The following is a 14,916-nucleotide window of genomic DNA, read 5'->3' as shown; positions in this document are numbered from 1 at the left end:
CAAGTTGGACATGACTTGTCTACTAAACAGCCACAACAAAGAGACCCATTGGCAAGGAGTTCCTAATCCCCTCTCCATCCAATCCTAGGCTGACCAGCTTTCTATCAGGATTTGCCTATTCTAGACATTCCATGTAAATGGAACCCTACAGTATGTGGCCTTTGGTGTTTGAACTCTTCTCAAGGTTTTTCAAGTTTCACTCATGTTGTAGCATGTATAAATACTTACCTTCTCTTCCTTTCTTTTTTTCTTGGCCCAGATGTCTTTATTTTTTCAAAAAGGTCCTTAAATCTTTCTGAAGTTCCAAACAGGTTAGGAAACACTTTTAGCTACTGCTATTCTTAATTCTATTATTTGGTTTGGAATAAAATTGATTTTTAAAAATTTATCCATAACACATTACTGGTCACTTTTCAGGTAATAATATACATTTGACCCTTGAACGACACAGGCATGAAGGGCCCAGTCGAAGATCCACCTGTAACTATAGGCAGCCCTCTGCATGCGTGGTGCCCTCACGCCTCGGTCCCATAGAGCTTGTGAGTCATTTGTATCTGCGCTTCTGAAGCGGCAGATTCCACTGACTGGATCATGTAGTACTGCAGGATTTCCTGTTGAAAAAAAATCCATGTGCAGGTGGACCTGTGCCATTCAAACCCATGTTGTTCAAGGGTCAACTGTATATATTTTTTATTGTGGTAAACTATATATAACACAAAATTTGCCGTGTTAACCTTTCTTAAGGGCACAATTCAATGGTATTAAATATATCCACCATGTTGTATAACCTTCACCACCATCCATTTCCACTTTTTCATCTCAAACAGAAACTTACACCCATTAAAAAATAACTCTCCATTCGTCCTGCCTAAAGCCCCTTATCGGAGAAGGCAATGGCACCCCACTCCAGTACTCTTGCCTGGAAAATCCCATGGATGGAGGAGGCTGGTAGGCTGCAGTCCATGGGGTCATTAGGAGTTGGACACGACTGAGCGACTTCACTTTCCCTTTTCACTTTCATGCATTGGAGAAGGAAATGGCAACCCACTCCAGGGTTCTTGCCTGGAGAATCCCAGGGACGGGGAGCCCGGTGGGCTGCCGTCTCTAGGGTCGCACAGAGTCGGACACGACTGAAGCGACTTAGCATAGCATAGCAAAGCCCCTATAAACTCTCTTCTACTTTCTGTCTCTATGTATTTGCTAATTCTAGATACCTCATATAAGTGGAATCATATAATAGTTGTCCTTTTGTGTCTGGCTTATTTCACTTAGCCTGATGCCTTCTAGGTTCGTCCATGTTTAGCATATGTCAGAATTTCAGCCCTTTAAAGACTGGATACTACCCCATCATATGGATATATACCACATTTTGTTTACATTTTTTGTCAGTTGATGGGTTGTTTCCACTTTTGCAGTATTTTGATGCTTTTGTGAACATCCATGTATACATTTTTGTTTGAACCTGTTTTCAGTTCTCCTGGGTGCATAGCTAGGAGTGGAATTGCTAGGTCGTATGGTATCTCAGTGTTTAACTTTTGAGGAGCTGTCAGCTGTTTTCCAAAGTGGCTGAACCATTTTCCATTCCTACCAATAATATACGAGAGTTCCAGTTTCTTTATATTCTTGCCAACATTTGTTATTTTCCGTGTTCTTTTTAAAAATTATTACCATTCTAATGGGTGTAAAGTGGTATCTCATTGTGGTTTTATTTGCATTTCTCTAATGACTAATAATATTGAGTGTCTTTTCATGTGGTTATTAGCTGTTTGCATATCTCCGTTGTAGAAATGTCTATTCAGATCCTTGCCCATTTTTAACTTGGATTGTTTGTCTCTTTACTGAGTTGTAGGTGTTTTTGTAATGTAGTCTGGCTGCAAAACCCTTATTAGATACACGATTTGCAAATATTTTCACCCATTCTTTGGGTTGTCTTTTCACTTTCTTAATAGTGTCATTTTTTGCACAGAAGTTTTCAATTTTGATGAAGTTCAATTTAATCTGTATTTTCCTTGGTTGCTTGTGCTTTCGGTGTCCTGTCTATGACACTGTTGCCTAATCCAAAGGTTAAAAGATTTGCACCTGTTTTCTTCACTGAGTTTTATAGTTTTAACCTTTACATTTAGGTTTTTTATCCATTTTGAGTTAATTTTCACATCAGGTGTGAGATAGAGGTTCAGATTCGTTCTTTTGCGTCTGTTTGTCCCACCACCATGAATTGAAGACTGTTCTTTCCCCTTTGGATTGTCTTGGCATGCTTGTCAAAAATCAGTTGACTGTAGATGTGTGGGTTTATTTCTGGACTCTCAAGTCTATCCTATTGTTGTGTTTGCTAGTCTTATGTTAGTTCCAGGTTTGATTATTATAGCTTTGTTGTAAGATTTAAAATGCAGAAGTGTGAGTCCTCAACTTTGTTCCTATTTTTCAAGATTGTAATTTGGTTCCCTTAAATTTCTATACAGATCTTAGGATCACCTTGCTAATTTCTGCCAAAAAAGGCAGTTGAAATTTTGAGAGATTGCACTGAACCATAGCAATATTAAGCCTTGCAGTCCATGAGCATCAGATGTCTTTCCATTTGTTTACTTTTTTCCCTGTTTCTTTTACTGATGTTTTATAGTTTTCAGTGTATAACTCTTATACTTCTGTTAAATTTATTCCTATGTGTTTTATTTTTTGGATGCTCTTATAAATGGCATTGTATTAATTTCATTTTCAGATTGTTTTCTGCTGGTGTATAGAAATGTAACTGATATTTATATGTTGCTTTTATGTCTTAGAACCTTGCTGAACTTGTTAATGAGTTCTGTTTATTGTTTATATCTTCCTTAGGGTTTTCCATATAAGAACTTATTTCATCTGCAATTAGAAATAGTTTTACTTGCTTAATTGCCTTGTCTAGAACATCTAGTACAATGTTGAATGAAAGTGATGAGAGTGGAATCCTTGTCTTATTCCTGGTCTTAAGGAGAAAGTTTTTAGTCTTTTAACATTAAATATGACGTTAGCTGTGGATTTTTCATAGATGCCCTTTATCAGGTTAAGGACATTCTGTTCTATTACTAGTTTGCTGTGTATTTTATTATGAAAGAATTTTGGATTTTGTCAAGTGCTTTTTATGCATCTTTTGTGATGATCATGCAGTAATTGTCCTTTATTTTATTAATATTTTGTATTACATTGATTGGCTTTCATATGTTAAATTATCTTTGTATTTCTGGGATAAATCCCATTTGGTGGTATGTAATCCTTTTTCTATATGCTGCCAGATACTGTTTGCTGGTATTTTGTTGAGGTTTTTGTGTCTATATTCACAAGGGATATTAGTCCATAGGTTTCTTTTCTTTAAATGTCTCTGTCTGGTTTTGTATCAAGGCAATACTGGCCTTACAGAATGAGTTGGGAAGTGTGCCCTTTTCTCCTATTTTTTGGAAGAATTTATGAAGGACTGATATTAATTCTTTAAACGTTTGGTGGAACTCATCAGAGAAGCCATCTGGCCCTGGGTTTTTCTTTGTGGGGGTTCATTTTTTTTAATGCAGGGTGCAGAAGAGTATTTATAGTATAGTTGAGGGGAGGGTAAGGGAGGGAGAGAAGAGTCTTTTTTAAGGCTCTATCTGTGAGCTTATATTAATACAGAAAATTTTTGAAAAGATACATAAGAAAAGATGATACACAAGCAAAGATTATCATTGAGTAATGAGATGGAACTTGTCTTCTGTTCCTTTTTTTATGATTATGAACGTGTACTACTTTAAATTAAAAAACAAAGTGAAAACAAAAGCCTACTTAAAAGGGCCGGCATTTGACCATGTGCCTTTTCACCTGCACGGTTGGATGCTAGGCCTGTGTGCTGGCCGCTGGCCTGTGTCCGCAGGACCTCAGTCTAGCAGACCTTGCATCTCCAGCTCCACAGTTTGCTGCTCGCCCTCTCTCTAAACCTCCAGCAACACTGAATTACATATCAATTCCCTGGAAACACCCCCAGTTCTGTGCTACTGTGCCTTTGTAATCCTATGCTGTTCCCTTTCCTTGCTAACCCTTCCCCCTTTATCTGCCCAATTAATCTCTCCTAATTGGCACTTATCCTTTAAAACCCCTTCCAAATGTTTAGTAACCTGCCTTTGTGAACACCTCCCAGCTCACTCCCCTCCCTTGAATTGCCCATCCAATGGGAAAGTAAAAATCTCTCTCTTCTGCTGCCTCTCATACATTACATATGTTTTTGTTATTGAATTTTATGTTTATTATTACTAGTTCATGTATATGTCTTCCCTAAAAGTACAACTTTATTCAATCTCGTATCCAAGAAGCTTAGCACAATGCTTGGCACAAAGCAGATGCTCCAAAATATTTGAATTAAATTCATGCAACAGGAAGAGGCATCTGAGTAGGATGGGCAATGAGAGCCAAGGCCAAAGTTTGAATTACTATAACCTGTTCTGGTTTTGCACGACAGGAGGATTCATGCTAGGAATGTAGTTGAATTAATTTGGCAAGGCTGATAATGGAGGTTCTTAAAAGGTAAATAGACTAGACTCTGTAGGTAAATATCGACAAGGTGAATAACTCCTCTCACCTCCTTGAGTCTTTGCTCAAATCTCTCTCCTCAGTAGGCTTACCCTGATCACCTGAGAGGGAAGGATCGAGAGGTTGGGTTGGTAGATGCAAACTATTAAATTTAGAATGGATGAACAACAAGGTCCTAATGTGTAGCACAGGGGACAGCACTGCATCTCCTGGGATAAACCGTAATGGAAAAGAATGTATATATGTATATGATTGAGTCACCTTGCTGGTACAGCAGAGATTGGCATAACACTTCAATTAAAAAACGAAACATTCACCCATCCTCTGACCCCTGCACTCTCTGAGTTGCCTTTCGCTAATCTTCCTCCTTTTCCCACAGCACTTATCACATTTGATATAATTTACTTACTCATTAGGTTTTTTATTTATTGTCTGTCTCCCATCTTACAACATAAGCTCCTCTCACTAGGGTGGCCTTGTTCACCAATCCTTCCCAAGCACCTGGAACATTGCCTGGCACATCGTTGGCACTCAGTGATTATTTGTTGAGTGAATGAATCCTAAATTAATAAACTTCAGAATCTTGTCCAGAGCAGGCACAGATAGCTTAGGTATAGGTAACATGGCTTATTTCTGAAAGAAAAGTCTGATCTTTAAAACTGCCAAGATAGTGTCGTCTGTTTGTAATGTAATCTGGAGCAGTAGGGAGGTGAGGGAAAGTGGTTTCTCTTTCCTTAGTATATTGCCTAAAGGTTTCTTGCCTTAGACACCAAATTGGGAAGTAAAACATGGATCCTTTTGAGTTAATTTCTTGCCTAGAAAAATGTTATTTCATGTGGTGATTAATTCCTGTGCTTTAATAATTTCTCTCTTTCTTTCTCCACAGACCTTTGTAGTATTAAACAGAGGGAAAACTCTCTTCAGATTTAGTGCCACGCCTGCCTTGTACATTTTAAGTCCTTTTAACCTGATAAGAAGAATAGCTATTAAAATTTTGATACATTCATATCCTTTTCTGCAAATGTGGAGTGAGTGCAGCCGTCCTGTGGTCCCTGGTAGTTTCTGAATGTCCACCACCTAATTGTATATTAACTATTTTATCAGTGGTGTAGCTGACTATTCCTCCAGTCAGAACTTCTGCTAAAGCCTTAGCTGAGCTTCAGCAGATTCTTTTTTCTTAGGATGATATCACGGGAATCTGGAATTTTGTGGGTATCATTAAGAGGGACAAGTTAAGATGGTAGCTTTGCTGCTGCTGCTAAGTCACTTTAGTCGTGTCCGACTCTGTGCAACCCCATAGACAGCAGCCCACCAGGCTCCCCCGTCCCTGGGATTCTCCAGGCAAGAACACTGGAGTGGGTTGCCATTTCCTTCTCCAATTCGTGAAAGTGAAGTTGCTCAGTCATGTCCGACTCTTCGCGACCCCATGGACTGCAGTCCAACAGGCTCCTCCGTCCATGGGATTTTCCAGGCAAGAGTACTGGAGTGGGGTGCCATCCGCCAAGATGGTAGCTTTACTGACGTCTTAATTTTTAGAGCACTCAGACTTTAGTAATTTCATAACAAGTTATATTATTCAGCTTTTTTACATATTAAAGCCCAATTAGAATTTTTGAAATGCTACTATAAATAATTGAGCGAGTGTTTTAGAGATCTTCTTTGATTTCTTAACCACAAGTTTAGAAAGTAAGATAATCTCTCAGATTAAATGGCCTCTTTGGTGCACAGGTTTAGATCTAGATTGCAGGATTGATACGAATTTTTTATATATATTTTTTCTCCCCTTAAAAGAAAATGCCAATTTACTCCTGCGGCTTGACTTTGTATCTCATTAATATAGGAGAGCATATGACAGATGAAAAATTACGTGATGGGTTTAGCAACTTCACTTAGTAACTTTAAACCTTCATGGTTGGTATTTAATTGGACAGGACTTAGTCCCATGCTTCAGAGTTTTGTATCCTCCAAGTAGGATGAAGAAACCAGCAGTTGCTGCTTCATAAACAGGTTTGTTAAGCTTTTGCACCTTTTATTTTTGTTAAGACTTTAGCAGCCTGATCTGGAATTTGTGAGTTTTGCAAGCAACATAGTTCTGAAACCTAAAGGTTTATAAGAAAATAAATAATTCACAATGGACTCTTTCCTTTCTTGTTGGATCAGAGGATGATGTTTTTTTCTATTCTAACCAGAACATGTGATTATTCCCTGAAGAAAAATCCAGCTGTAGGAAGAAAAAAACCCAGCTGTAAGAAGTGTTCTTCCTTTTTAAAACCCCACTAATAGAATGAAGGTAGTGAATGTCACTAGCAAGAGAGAGTGAATTCGTAACAAATGAGATGTGACTTCTGTGCAGTTTTAAGTAACTCGTATTGATCTAAAGCAGTTTAATTCTTCTCAGTAGACAAGAACATGGAGAAGGAAATGGCAACCCACTCCAGTGGGTTGCCTGGAAAATCCCATGGACAGAGGAGCCTGGCGGGCTACAGTCCATGGGGTCGCAAGAGTCAGACACAACTTAATGACTAAGCCAGACAAGAACAAGAAGGGCTGAGCGAGATCTTGGATGGAATTGAAATGGCAGCAAAATGATTTGCTACGCATAAACATTCCTGGACACTCTCAGAAAGATCAGATGGATTTGCCTTGTTACCTGATTCTTAGGAGTACGGTGGTACAGATGTCCTTAAAATCCTTACTCAGTCCTTACCACAACTGGTTTCTCAAATTTGACAGATTCAGCAGACATTAACTGTTGCCTTGCCCTGCAAGGACACAGCCCTTTGAAGGGCTATGGAAAAAAAGTAAAGTGTTAAATACATGAACATTTCCAATAATTGGTAATACAAGATAATTAACAATAAATGACTTCTCAATAACATAGATAAGATTTAATTTGTTTTTCTCATCTGATGACTTTGGCATCTGGCAGACTGCAAGATTTCTGGTTATTGGGCAGAAAGGTATTTAGAGGCATAAATGGTAAGAAGGAAAAATGTTTATCCAAAAGGAGAACAGTGACAACCCTTTTGAAAAAAAGAGTGGCCACCCTGCCATGTCCACTCACATTCTCTGGCCGGGTGTGGATACATATGGTGGCGCTCATATGGTTCATGGTGGTGGCCACAGTTTTCATTATCACCTTGCCTTTTCCTCCTCTGTGCTTTGTCTCCTTTCAGGTTACTGATTTTAATTCTCATGATACTTAATGTGAAATGTATTTGCTTCCTGAGGATAAAAGCAGGCCAGAGTTTGTGTATTCTCCCTTGACTCTTTTCTACAGTATTTAGCATGATCATTATGTGCACTATTTTGACCAACTGTGTATTCATGACTTTTAGTAACCCTCCTGACTGGTCGAAGAATGTGGAGTAAGTAGCTCATGTATTTATTTTTCTGCTCACTTGTTTTAAATATTTCTAGTTACTGCATCTTGCACTGCACAGCTTATCCACCAAGGAAGAAAATCATTTGCCCACTTTTCATGTGACAGAGATGGATGAGGATACATGTGGAATTTAGGAAATATCCTTAGACATCAACTCTGGAAATTATTATTTCTAGGTTATTACCCATTTTTTATTTCACTGAGTGGGTGAGAATACATCTGCAATTTAGGAAATAAGTATCCTTAGAAATCAACTCTGGAAATTATTGTTTCCGGAGTATTGCCCACGTTTTATTTCATGGGTGAGGATACATGTGAAATTGAAGAAATATCCTTAGAAATCAACTCTAGAAAGAGAAAGGCTGCCGTGGAAGTGACGACTCACCACCTCTGCCCTTTGCTGTGGTAGCCTGTGTTAGCCAAAGCTTTGACCGGCCCATCACCATCTTCTATTCTCAATTCCTGATGATACTGCCTTTTTCTCCAGCTTTAGCTTTCCTTTTCTTGTTGACTTGTTTCAAGTGAAAATGAGCTCTGGGGCCTCCTGCTGGGTGGCCGTACAGAGCTATTCCTTTGTGATGCCCTTCAGGACCCAGTGCCACATTCCAACTTTCTTGGTTTGTGCATTTCAGTCATTTTCATAAGATGCATCCCTTTCTCTTCCTCACTGCCTTTCTGCTGCAGCAGTTGTGTCCTTCCTGTTTTGTCTCTGTAAGTGAGGCTGCATGTCTGCAAGTGTTCTCTTAGAAGGTTCATTTAAAGTTCCTTTCTGTTAAGAAATTGCCTCAAGCTATCCATTTCTTCAACAGGTACACGTTCACAGGGATTTATACATTTGAATCACTAGTGAAAATCATTGCAAGAGGTTTCTGCATAGATGGCTTTACCTTTTTACGGGATCCATGGAACTGGTTGGATTTCAGTGTCATCATGATGGCGTAAGTTCTCTGCTTACTTTATTGGTGTTCGGGGTGTGTGTGGTTGTACTCTTGGGTGTGTCTGTTTGACAGTGTAAGTCTGAGTTTATGGGCTTAGTTGTGTGAGGAATTAAAGGATAACCATGTAAAGTGGTATGGACATGTGTCTGATTCTTTCTTATGAAGGCCTCTGGGGGTTCAGGCAGTGGCAGTGTGTGCATATGGGAGAGGATGAGCAGATGGGAGCAAAAGTAGGAAGTGATTTTCTATTGCAACTCCTTTATATTTTGTTTCCCCCTATAACATTGACCAGGGTACACACAGTTACCACTAGGAGGCCTTGGTGAAGACTTCCTATTTTTTAGGTGTAAACCTTAGGCTGGAACTCAGTTTCCTAGGTATATTATGTTACATGTAATTTCTTGAGGCTGTCCAGATGTTGCAGAATTCAGAGCACGTTTTGGAGTCAAAACATAAGCCAAGTATCCAATCTGCTTACTTCCTAAAGAATTGCTGACCAGAGCTTCAAACTATTATTACTTGGGAGCAGTGTAACCCCACACTGGCATGCTAGCCACTCTATGTAATTAGTGTTGTTTTAACAACGAAAATGTATCTCTTCAGGAAACTTAGATGGTGATAGAAAAGGTGTAGCAGACTTTATTTGTATTTTCATGTTGGGGAAAGTGTTTCGTGGGTTGGTAGGGGGTAAAGGTGTAGTGTAGATTGTGTGTGTGTTTGTGTGTGTGCACACAGCAGATATGTAAGAGATTGAGTGCATTTGTGTATGTTTGGGTCTGAGCATCTGATACAAAGATGTATTTCAACTATAAAGTCTGAATGAATGATATACACTGAACATTTGAAACTGGAACTTTGACTTTCTGTTATATTAAGAAAATTTCTAGCTTTCCAGAGTTATGAATACACACTGGTGTTCATTTAAAATGTAAGTGTCCTCGCTAGGCACGGAGCTGGTGATTAAATGAATACTTAACAGAATATTGGCTCTGATCCCATGATCTGGTTTTTCCTGTATGTCACAAGCTAAAACTTCATATGTAGGCATGACTGCAGTGATACGCAGATAACTCTTGGATAAGTCATATATGCAGACATGTAGGCATTTTTTCCATTGTCAGCGAGGAAGTTATTTTAATGTAGATTTGTTTACATGGGGCTCCTGCTGCAGAAATCTGTCTCCTTTTCCTAAGAAATTGTTCACAAAACTTGGAGACATAAGCCTTTGAATACCTCCTGGCCTTCTTTTTAACTGGAAAAAGAGAATGGACTAAGAGTAGTCATTCTGATTGGGATCTGCACATCATGATGCTGCGTGAGAAAGCCCCAGGAGCCTTCTGGTGGTATCGCTTCTTTCAAATACACTTTGGATTTCTCCTTGCCCAACTGAAAAAAATAAAATGTGTTCCTTAAATGCTTGTATTTGAAACTTTTCTTTTTCAAGGAAAAAAATGAAATCATATCTTACTTATAAGACCCTTTCTTACCCCTATTCTCAAACCCTCGCCCAGTGGTACCATTACAAGTTAACTTTGGTTTGATTCTGCAGGTATATAACAGAGTTTGTAAACCTAGGCAATGTTTCAGCTCTACGCACTTTCAGGGTTCTGAGGGCTTTGAAAACTATTTCGGTAATCCCAGGTAAGATGGCCCGGGGTTGGTGTTAGGTGTTGGGTTAGGGCCCTGACGTGACGTATTGTACTTTTTGTTTTGTTGTGGTTTCGTTTTTTTCCTTTGGTGTTTGTGTCCGTGTTTGTCATTTGTGTCTGTGCGTGACCTCCCTTACTACAGATATGTGACAGAGTTTGTGGACCTGGGCAATGTCTCAGCGCTGAGAACATTCAGGGTTCTCCGAGCTTTGAAAACTATCTCTGTAATTCCAGGTGAGAAAATTTAAACACCAGACTGACTTTGCCTCATCTCCTCTTATGTCCTCCATTTGCTCTGTCCACCACATCCTGAAGCAGCGTCAGCACAGCTGAGATGGCCTTGCATTTCGCATGTTTTTCCCAGGAGATGTTCTCTGGAATGGCTCTTTGGTCCTTAAGCCAAAGTTGCTCTGACAGTGCTTGCAAGGCATGCAACCCCCATTCCATCCATGCTCTGAAAAAGCACGTGCTTAAGAGTCACTTGGATCTTAAGATACCTGAAAAAATTGTCACGGAGCTAGCTGTCTGTTTGAATATGAATCATTTGCTTCCTAGCCTCGTGGAATTACAGTAATTTTAACATTCGCCATCATTCCATTGCTTGTGATTTCTAGGCTTCCTGTCGCATGGTTTGCTGATGGGATGTTATTCGAAGAATTGCACTTCTACTGTTACTGTGTTAATGGAATTATTTAATCACAGAAGAGCCCTTACCCCATTGACTAGTCCAGTGTTCCAGACAAATTTAAGAGCCTTGGTGTTAGTGACCTGAACTTTAATAATCACTGTATATCACATACTGTTGCTGTCTAATTCACTAGAATAAGAACCAGTAGATATCTATGACATATATATTCAGAGACCATTCTCAGACATAAATCCCAATGAAAGCTTATGTGGGTGCCATTAAAAAAAAAAAGTTAAAGGTAAGATAAGATACATCTAAGCTCATGGGCAAAGAGAAAAGTACAGAAACTTTACAAGGAAAAAAAACGTAATCAGGGGCTAGTTGAGAGGTAGTTGATTGACAGTCTTTACATTTTTTGCCACTTTTTCTTGATTCTGATTGAGAATGGTTCTTAACCTTTTGAAGGTTTTGTATCCTTTTGAGAACCAGGTGAAATTTCACAGGCACCACCTTCCCAGCAAAGCCCATCGATGGCCCCCCGAGGTTGAGATCTATTAATTTAATTCAAATCCTTGCTGCCCGGTAATAACTATTTTTCGGAAGACCAGTCTTGAAATCTGGAAGGAAAGATATTTTAGTTAGTAGACTAACTAACATGGCAGAAACATGGCAGAAGTCTAGACTGTGTTGTCGCTGGTTGGACTTTGGTTGCATTCAGGAGTTTTTAGGGAAGGAAGACTCCCAAGAGGCCAGGCTTTCCACTGCAGTTTTGTGGAAACAGGAACATGAAGGACAGAGGCATCCTATTCCAGGCATCGCATGGCTCTTCTTGTGGCTGCACCAAAAATACTCCTCTTTTCTCCTTTTCAATGTTATCTAGATATCACATGCAGAGAGAGGGAAGTACAGAGGTAGAATTCTGCTGACTTGAGAACCTCAGGGTGGTAAACCTCAGTTTCTGCATTTACAAACTTGGGCCATGAAGTGGGCCCATAAATTATGACCCTATTGAGAATGAATTACTTTATTTTTAGCAGTGGTAGCTTACTTCTTGTCAACCAGAGGCTAGATGTCAGTGGAGTATATTCTTTTTTTTTTAAGATTTTTTTTTTCATATGAGCCATCTTCAAGGTCTTTATTGTGTTTGTTACCATATTGCCTCTGTTTTATGGGTTGATTTTTTTTTGGCAGCCAGGCATGTAGCATCTTAGCTCCTCGACCAGGGATCGAACTCACACCCCACATACGGGAAGGCAAAGTCCCAACCACTGGATCATCAGGGAAGTCCCCTAGAGTATATTTCTTATTGGCAAAAAACTATAACTGTGACTTATCAAAGTTTAGTTCTTAGCCATTTTATTAATAAATCCATTTGACAGAAAATCCAGCTCATTCTCTAGGTACCTTTCTGAAGCTTGTTGATGGCAGCCTACCCCTTAAGCAGGCCTTGTCTTTTTTTTTTCTTTTTGTAAGACATCGATACCACCAAGTCTTTACTGTCATTTTTCCTTTGGTCTCTTTCCTCCTCTGGCCTCTTTTAAATATGATGCCGTGTTTTCTGCTCACTTCCCCCAGTGTACTCCGCAAGGCATCTGTCCCTTTATGTTCTTGTGATCTCAAAACTTCTCTTCCAGAACTAAATTGGAAAGCTGTGCTCTCCTCACTAACTAGGGCAGCAGATGCTATCTCTGCTCCAGCTCTTAGCCTCTGTCTCTGTCTCTGCTGTATGATTAACTTCTGACCACAGCATTTCTGCAAGATAGCTCTGACTGATGTCACGTTGTTTATCCTTAATGTTCTAGTTTTATAGGTATATGTTAATGTCTAGTTTTACATTCTGTATTATAAATATATATCTATAAACACAGTGCCTGGCCTGTAAGAGCCCTCTATAAATGATTTTAGCAGTAGCAATTATAAAGAAGAAACCTAAACCCAAGGAAAGTTTGTGTGAAGATTTAGACACCAACTTCACAGTTTAGAATAAATTATTGGATTCCTATTTCTAGAAGCACCTCCTAGTTGAGCTGGCTTTGGGAGATTTTTGACAATAACTTTAAGGGATAATAAAGTCAAAGATACGGTCAGTTCTTAAAGTGTGACTTTTTATCCCAAGTTCTTTTGCTCTTGATTCTACTTGCGGAGAGCTGTTACCCTGTGCCTACCTGCCTGTTACCCAGGTCTCCTTCCGTGGTGGGAATACCAGTCTGAGTCAGTGGACCTGAGCCACGTCTTGATTGGAAATCTGAGTCATTTTGACTCCGCTGTCACAGAGCGGGGCCATAGCCCCCTCTGAATAAAAGCCATTGCTTTGCGTACCAGGTTTTCTCATAGGCCACTTCAGTGGAATTGTTACTTTCTTTGCCTTCTGCTGCGCCCACTTTGACTGTAAGCTTTTGCCAAAGCTGCCAAAAACAGAAGGGAGACCTACCACAGAACTGACAAGGGACCTATAAGATCTCATGGAGTTCTCAACTCCCTTTTTGAGAGTTTTTCCTTTCCTAGAGCACTTGTCCTGCTCACCTGGGCTGATGTTGTCCTCCCTTTTAGCATCTTTGGTAGACAGTCTGGATGTGTCAGGGCAGCCAGGACTTCCTGAAGATTGGAGAGTACAGTGTATAAGTTAGCTCCAGCCTTTTATACAGGATGCTTCAATTTAGACCATTCTTGTGGGCTTCCCTGGTGGCTCAGAGGTTAAAGCGTCTGCCTGCAATGCAGGAGACCTAAGTTCGATCCCTGGGTTGGGAAGATCCCCTGGAGAAGGAAATGGCAACCCACTCTAGTATTCTTGCCTGGAGAATCCCATGGACGGAGGAGCCTGGTGGGCTACAGTCCACAGGGTTGCAGAGAATCAGACAAGACTGAGCGACTTCACTTTCATTCACTTTTGTGGCTTAGAAAAGAGTGAACTCATATTCTGATCCTCTTTATTTGCTAACTCAAGACTTGGATACCTATCATTCACGATGTCCCTTTGCTTTGACTCGACTTGAAAAACAGTGCCGCACGAACTGTGCTAAAGGGATCAATTACAGGAAAAGACCCTGTAAAAAATGTCTTTCAGTCTGGAACTTGCCAGATTCAACTTGACATTGAAGTACTCTGTATAGAAAGTTGTATGTCTTAAAACTTTGTTTTTACTTTGTATGTATCTGGGTACAAAAAGGAACTTCGGAGTGACTGTCAGAAGTTTCATCCTCTGTGTGCTTTGGCCACGTGCCACAGGACTGACATGCCCCCAAGATAGGGTAGACATCTTAAAGCAAGTGTCTCAGAGTTTCCTTAGAGAGTAGCACTTACTGGTATAAATAAAACTGATTGGGAGGGCCTTGCTGTTGGTCCATTTTCATTTCCATCATCATTGAAACAGCCTCTGAAAGCACTCCGTTCGCCATTTGGCTCTCTTTAGAGCTGTAATTTCTTGATTATTTTTCTCTTGGGTTTGATATTTCTCTTCTTTCATTTCTGTTATCTTCTCTGTCTCTTTACCTGTGGCATCAGATACAAAGCAGGGAAAATGAGAGGTCCTTCTCCCTCTCAGCCCAGTATTTACAAAGAAAGCATTTTTTTAAAATGTCCCCATTATGAATGTAGCAATTTCTACTGCATAGTAAAGGGGGATAGAATGCATTTTAAGACTGTATTCAGACTCATCGTTTCTTTTAAAATACTCTGGTTATTAATCCAGTAGCTTTTTTATTTCTCCTTTTTCCACATTGTTCCTCCAGGTAGACAGCTGAAGTGTACCACCATGGTCCTGAGTGGAACACCGAGGGCTCGTGGGATCTC

General features: G+C 39.8%; 1 protein-coding gene across 3 annotated transcripts in view; it reads left to right on the top strand.

Annotated features, from left to right (window-relative positions):
* Positions 1-14,916, top strand: part of SCN8A (sodium voltage-gated channel alpha subunit 8) — a 196,775-nt gene that overhangs the window by 95,350 nt on the left and 86,509 nt on the right. Inside the window, exons 3-6 of one of the 3 annotated variants that reach the window (XM_061416027.1) lie at positions 5,414-5,532; positions 7,806-7,895; positions 8,722-8,850; positions 10,642-10,733. In XM_061416027.1, coding sequence (XP_061272011.1) covers positions 5,414-5,532; positions 7,806-7,895; positions 8,722-8,850; positions 10,642-10,733 — 430 coding nt within the window. Of the gene's footprint in view, positions 1-5,413; positions 5,533-7,712; positions 7,896-8,721; positions 8,851-10,399; positions 10,492-10,641; positions 10,734-14,916 lie in introns of those variants that run through there. The other 2 variants (XM_061416025.1, XM_061416026.1) reach the window with 2 other exon arrangements.

Source organism: Bos javanicus, chromosome 5, assembly GCF_032452875.1.
Source record: "Bos javanicus breed banteng chromosome 5, ARS-OSU_banteng_1.0, whole genome shotgun sequence".
Classification (NCBI taxonomy): domain Eukaryota; kingdom Metazoa; phylum Chordata; class Mammalia; order Artiodactyla; family Bovidae; genus Bos; species Bos javanicus.
The sequence above is the reverse complement of the archived record's forward strand: the minus strand, read 5'-3'. Positions and strand labels throughout refer to the sequence as shown.